The 7414-nt window shown below is 36.6% G+C and overlaps 1 protein-coding gene across 1 annotated transcript in view; it reads right to left on the bottom strand.

Moving 5' to 3' along the window:
* The window catches only part of LOC106879436 (proto-oncogene tyrosine-protein kinase receptor Ret), a 391429-nt gene that overhangs the window by 174979 nt on the left and 209036 nt on the right, over positions 1–7414 (bottom strand). The window contains exons 8-9 of the mRNA XM_014928991.2: positions 5732–5972; positions 2332–2544 (exon numbers count right to left, since the gene is read on the bottom strand). Coding sequence (XP_014784477.1) covers positions 2332–2544; positions 5732–5972 — 454 coding nt within the window. The remainder of the gene's footprint in view (positions 1–2331; positions 2545–5731; positions 5973–7414) is intronic.

The raw sequence follows: 7414 nt of genomic DNA, 5'->3' as shown, positions 1-7414 counted from the left end.
AGAGTAGAAATGAATATATCTGTCACTCAAGGCGGTGAGCTGGCAGAAACGTTAGCAAGCCGGGCGAAATGCTTAGCAGTTACGTTCTGAGTTCAAATTCCGCCTAGGTCGACTTTGCTTTCATCCTTTCGGGGTCGATAAATTAAGCACCAGTTACGCACTGGGGTCGATATAATCGACTTAACCCCTTTGTCTGTCCTTGTTTGTCCTCTCTATGTTTAACCCCTTGTGGGCAATAAAAAAATAAGAAACGTTAGCACGCCGGGCAAAATACTTAGCGGTGTTTGAATCCAGAACGTAAAGATGGACGTATTTACGTTCTGGGTTCAAATGCCACTGAGGTCGACTTTGCCTTTCATCCCTTTCAGGGTCGATAAAATAAGTACCAGTTGAGCACTTGGGTGGATTTAATTGACTTAGCTCCTCTCCCGAAATTGTTGGCCTTGTGTCAAAATTTGAAACATTTTAGGTAGCGTGCTGGAAGAATCGTTATCACGCCGGACAATTCTGTCCGTCTTTACGTTGTAAGCTCAAATTTCGCTGAGGTTGACTATGCCTTTCATTTTTCTGTATCGCTAACACAAGTAACAGTTGAGCACTGGAGTCGATGTAATCGACGAGCCCCATCCTTCGAAACTGCTGGCCTTGTGTTAAAATTTGAAACTAATACTTCTACCAATCCAGTGCCTTTATCAGTTAAACAGAGATATCTGACATTGGTGTAAGGATGCAAAATTTTATTCGAGGAGCCCTACCAAGCTAAATTGTCAACGTTCGTTTAGTATTCATTTTATTGATTCTATGCAGATGAAACGCAACGTCGACCTTGATGAGATTTGCAATCAGAAATAAAGGTGACATGACGTAACTATATTTTAGAAGGAATTTATTTTTGGCACTCTACCGTTTCTGTTGTCAACACTGTGTTTATAAAGATATTAATAATATAATGACTTTATTTTAACATCTCTCTCTCTCTCTCTCTCTCTCTCTCTCTCTCTCTCTCTCTCTCTCTCTCTCTCTCTCTCTCTCTCTCAGCGGGATCACTGATTGTAATAGCTTACTTTAATGTCAGACTTTTTCTAGTGGCAGAAAATGAAGCGATTGCCAACTGCTTTTCCAGATGAGATTAAGCTTATCTATCATTTGCATTGTAGAAGGAATGAACTTACAGCATCGACTCTCGGTAGTAACTGGTGCATTAATAACGCTAGTGACGTTAAATAACTACAGCTAAGAATTGAATTCAGATCGAAATTATCCGCTACTCGGAACTTCTAATGAGTCACTCACAAGACACTGTGTTAAAATAAGTATTTCGTATTTATGTACGAAGCGTTAGGCAGAGTTGAATTTGCTGTCGTTGAATGCACAGCTTTCAGAACTAAGATCATAGGTATGAAGGTCAAACAATTCAGAAATTAATACAGTAGTTGTTTTATCAAAGCGTCAGTAACATAGTTCCATGTAGAATTTAGGATAAAAACATACCATGCGTCATACTACATTACATTTTTGCTGTATTCAGTAATGATACAGTCTGTGAGAAAAGGACCCTGGACAGAATAATCACGAACCTATTGAATTTAAATCATAACTGAATGCGATCATGTATGGAATTTAACGGACTTTTCATCATTCTGTTCTTTAATAGTCATGATTTGTTTTCTTTCGAGAATTTTGTAAATGTAGGTAAATTGCGGAATGTTTTGACTGTATTATACATGGCAGCATTATATTTTAGCAAACACAAAGTTGATATCAATGATATCTGACCTTAAGGAAGTCTGTGACAAAATTCTATAACAACTTGAGCAATGATAATAACAATTTCCTCTTTGTTTGTAAAATAAAAATTTTTTTGGATATCAAGTTAACAGGGAGGAAGTAATATCAAATATCATTAGTGGTTGAACTCTGTGATAGTGCATACATTTTAGTCTGGGATGGAAAGCTACCTTATCTTCAATTCAATTTTCCTCTTGGTGCAATATTTCCTAAGGTTTTTCACCAGATAATCGACTGAAAGTGTTTCAACAGAATGTTGTGGTTTAGTTTTGGTGACCTTTCCACAGAAGGCTATCCTCATAGAACCCAGAGCAAATCTTTAAGACTATGACATACCGACAAAATATATTTATATCATTCCCAAAATTGTAAAAAAATATAAGAAGAATCTAAGAAAAAAAAAAGTGAAAGTTAGAAAGAGTGAGTGAGAGAGAGAGAGAGAGAGAGAGAGAGAGAGAGAGAGAGAGAGAGGGGGAGAGAGAGAGAGAGAGCAAGTGGAGGATGAAGGGGTGGAAAGAGATGAAGCAAGAAATTGCTACTTACCCGTGCAGTCTTGTGGACATAACATAGGGTGATTATTTTCTACATCATCACAAATTCCATCTGGACAGTGCACCAGATTTGGGCTGCATGTCCCATAGAGAGCAGTAGGGGAGTGTTTAAGACCTTTTCGCACATGACAATGACCGCTAAGGGTTCCAAGGCCGCAATGAGATGTACATTCTTCTTTTGATTTATAAAACGAACAGCTGTGACCTGTATAAATATACGTCAAACTAATGTTATGTAGTATGTATGTTACTGACTGCATATATTCAGAGACCTAAAACACGGAAAACTTAGACGAAAGTAAAAGAGGAAATGTAAAGGAAACTTAGATGGAGAGACAAAATAACAAGGTGTGGGTGTAGGTGAAATAATAAAATTAGACACCGGTAGCAACACAGATAAAGTGAGAGAGAAATGTATGAAAACATAAGTTTCTTCGGGGGAGTGTGAAGAAAGACAGATACTATGAGAAAGAAACAAAGCAAGAATAACAAAGGATACGTGTTATTGCCGATAGATAGAAACGGTTCCCTCTCCTACGGAGAGATGATAGTATGGATACATACATATATATATATATATATATATATACGGAGCAAATAATTCAGGAAAAAATACTTGCGAAGATATTATTGACTCTATTATTATCTAGTGTAACAATTAGAAATGATAATAACAGAATCGTAGGCGATTGCAGGCCCCAGCTATATATACACAGACATGTAGGAAGTAAATAGACACCTTTAATTTTCAAAATCTGTTATTTAATACGCAAAGCGAACAATTGAAATGTAATCGATAGGTAGGACTACATACTTTAGTATTTAGTTGACATTCCCTTTGCAGTTATTAATTCAAAAACTCTCTTTTTGTCATTGAACTGATGAGCTTTGTGATTGTCTCTTGTGGAATTTCTGCCCACTTTCCACGCAACAATCAAAACAATCATCTTTAGATTTAGGTTTCTGTCGTGTTTTTCGTATAGCTCTATCTAGTATGCTCCAAAGATTTTCAATTGGGTTCATGTCAGGAGATTAGCTCGGCCAAGGAAGCTTTTTGATCTATTTTTAGTCAGCCATTGTTGATTCCTTTTCGCTGTGTGGCATGGAGCCCCACCTTCCATGAATAAAAACTAATTTTTCGTTATAGTATCGTGTGAATACAACGGAAGTAGCCTTTGCTAAAGTATTTCGATGTATTTTTCAGAGTTTATGGTTCCAACACATTTGATCAGCTCAGAACGACCATTGCTGGTGACAGCTCCCCATACCATTACAGAGATACCGTCATGTTTCACAATTGTTTGGAGTCGTTTCAAATCAAATTTGTGATTGGGAAGCCTCCACACACAAAGACTGTCTGAAAATAATGCAAATCTGGATTCATCTGAGAAAATCACTCTATCCCAAAATGAACTGGATTTTTCTGACATCTCCTTAGCCCATTTCTTTCTTTTCATGATATTAATTGGTTGAAGGAGAGGTTTTCTTCTAGCTGCTCGTCCATAATACCCAAGCTTATGCAGATATGTAACACACGTTATATATATATAAGATTAGTAGAGTTAGAGGTTCAAATAACTTTCTAATGGATAGAAATATCCGTTTTACCACCGGTATAATTATCTATGTTCACACTGGGCATATTATTCTCATAGGTTACAGCAATGTCAAAGATAAACATGAGTTTATCCGGAATCAAATTTAAAGTAAACAGAAAATGGAGAAATGTTGTTCAACAACAATTGACTAACATCGATTATTACTTTTTAATACAAATAGGCCTTATCCCATCCAACAGCTGTTTCTGCTTCCAATGTTCCACGGTATTGCCATTGAAAATTCTGAAAATAATATTCATCATATTTGGTAGCACATCCGATCTGGAACATGGAGTTTCATCAGTGAAGAAAAATATATAAAAGAAAAGAAAAGAAGAAAGGCTTAATATATCTAAATCCACTTCTCGAGGCTCTTCTTCTTTTCTTTTTTTTCTTTCATGTATTTTTTTTTACTCTGATGAAGCCCCATATTCCAGATTGGATGTGTTACCAAATATGATGAATATTATTTTCAGAATTTTCAATGGCAATACCGTGGAACATTCATGAATAGCTGCTAGTATTACATTGTATGATGATTTATTGGCTTTCTAAACTTTATCAAGATTTTATTACTAGTAATTCATTAACTCCTAGGCTGAGTATACGTGTGTGTGTGTGTGTGTGTGTGTGTGTGTGTGTGTGTGTGTGTGTGTATGCGCGTGCATGTGTGTATATAAAACATAACTGCAGAGTTTATTCATAAATTGTTTATTTACATCATCTTACACATATTTCATAACCATTATTATCTGTAATGTAAGGAAAACTTCATATGCAGATTACATTTATGAATTTTCAGAGACTGCATAACAATCGGACAGTGTTATTGATATCAACGTCTACAGTGTATCGAACTCTTTTATTCCCACGTTTGTGTATATATATGAATGACGTGAGTTAATAAAATAGTAATTAAATTAAAGAGTATTGATTAGATATAAATCTCGAGATCGCCCTTTGCAGCAAAATATTGATCCACTAGAATTCTTGGTGGGACCACTGCAGTGGATGACGTCAATGAAGTAAACAGAAGGGTTACTAACCTAGTGTCATTTAGAAGGGAATGAGCGTCAATATTTCCATTACCACTGAATTATGCATATGTTTATTTTCCTTGAAATATATGTGCAACTTCTAAATACGTTTGTTGTTGTTGGCACTCCATCGCTTACAACGTCGAGGGTTCCAGTTGAACAGCCTGTTCGTGAAATTAACGTGCAAGTGGCTGAGCATTCTACAGACACGTGTACCCTTAATGTAGTTCCCGGGGATATTCAGCGTGGCACAGCGTGACAAGGCTGACCTTTTGAATTACAAGCACAACAGAAACAGGAACTAAGAGTGAGAGAAAGTTGTGGTGATAGAGTACAGCAGAGTTCGCCACCATCCCCTGCCGGAGCCTCGTGGAGCTTTAGGTGTTATCGCTCAATAAACACTCACAACGCCCGGTCTGGGAATCGAAACCGCGATCCTATGACTGCGAGTCCGCTGCCCTAACCACTGGGCCATTGCGCCTCCACACTAAATATGTTAAAAAGTGGATATATTACATATTTTCTTTGAATCGTATTTGCTATTGAAGATGGTTTCATGTGATGGAGGAAAGTCTTTAATACTATATGCAGAATCTGAGTTATCACTTTGTAGAAACAAGTTGGTAAAGAGACAGACAGATAGGTAGGTAGGTAGGTAGGTAGGTAGGTAGGTAGGTAGGTAGGTAGGTAGGTAGGTAAGTAGGTAAAAGTAAAAGCAGTTGTAGTTAGAATGGCAATAGAGTTCTCGTATACAAACCACATTCGCCTGTAACGTTAACTGGAGTGTCATCAATGTTGACAGAAATGTGAACCTTCTCCTGGATAATGTTGCCCTTCATGATCTTAACTTTGAACTTAATAACTTTGTGTGACGTCGATCGAAGTGCCATCTCGCTGTCTACATATACAATCCCTGTGTACCATGAGACGACAAATATTGTTGTTTCATGAGGATCAATGTAGAAATGGTCTCCACCCTTATCGGGTATTTTGTAAATCTGAAATGAACAATTGTAATAAATGATGAGAATGCATGATGATAAAACTAACGTTTTATATGTTATGTATTTAATTGAAGAGAAGCACTTTGAAGAAAACCACTTTGATTATCCGATTTCTCTCCATCTCTCTCTCTCTCTCTACAAACACATACACACATACACACACACATATACATAGATACATACATACATACATACATACATACATACATACATACATATATAATGCATATATGCATGTGTTTATGTATTTTTATATGTGTCCAGGTATGACTTTAAACTGCATCCAGTAGTGGGGACCTAGTATGGGAGTTCCAAAGTTTTGAAGAGCGTAGCACTGCCTCTAAGCCATTATTGTTCTCAGGCTTATTCTAACCTTGAGTAGCAGCACCCACAAGTGTCTCAGCTATAGGTTAGCTAACATGTGAACCACTGGGAGTGAAACATCCCAAATTCTCGTTAGAACTTCCTTCTATGAGAGGGTAAACTCGTATGAGAATCCTGAAGTGCAGTTAGTTTCAGATCATCTCAACCCCTGTTGTACCACTTGTATTATAGCTAACTGCACTGAAATTGGGTTAGAGCTGTGCAAATCTTTATCCATTCAAAACCACTTCAGGCGGAGGAACATTTTGGACTGTCGTACGTGTCTGTGCGTCGGTGTATGTGTGCGTGTGTAAGTGGGTGTATGTATATATGTATGTGTATACGTATGCATACGTATAACTTAGTGTGCATGCCATTGGCCATAAAAATCTGAAACTGGACAAGAATACATGTTATTGTGAATAGCAATGAGTCATTTTATTCTTAATCCATGCAAACCATTTGTATTCTTAATATTTCCTCAGTGGTAGCTGGAGATCTGAAATATATATTTACCATTTAATTAAGCCCAGTATATCATTTGTATGACGTTCTTCTTGGAATGTCCAATTATGCATTCGAACCTATTTTAAATGTTTATTCTCTTCTTTTCCTGTGATTTTTCAACAGACACACATATGTATATTTATGTGTGCTTGCGCAAACAAATGTATATGTGTGTGTGTATATATTTGTTTGAATATCAAGAGAAAGAAAAAAGTGTAAGAGCTGTATGCTTATTGCTATCGTAACTAGTTTTAAACAAACAACAGGCTAATTGTCCCCTGGTTAAACCACAAGTGTTACTTAGCTAGCCTTTTTAACATAGGCTATTAGCAACTTAAAACTACAGTTCAACGAATTACACTTCCTTTTAAAGTTTCCGACGTTTACATATAGGAATAAACTCTCCATTGAGAAAGCGAGGAGAGATGCTTATGAGAAAAGAAATATATAAATGGTTAAAAACCCGAAAAGGATGAATTAGAGTCAAGCGAATAAGAAAAGTTTGTAGGAAAATTAGTCATATATGATATATGCCTGTGTATGTGTATATATATATATATATATAT

Source organism: Octopus bimaculoides, chromosome 2 (assembly GCF_001194135.2).
Source record: "Octopus bimaculoides isolate UCB-OBI-ISO-001 chromosome 2, ASM119413v2, whole genome shotgun sequence".
In the NCBI taxonomy this organism is placed as follows: domain Eukaryota; kingdom Metazoa; phylum Mollusca; class Cephalopoda; order Octopoda; family Octopodidae; genus Octopus; species Octopus bimaculoides.
Note: the sequence above shows the minus strand (reverse complement) of the source record. Positions and strands in the feature narration are given on the sequence as shown.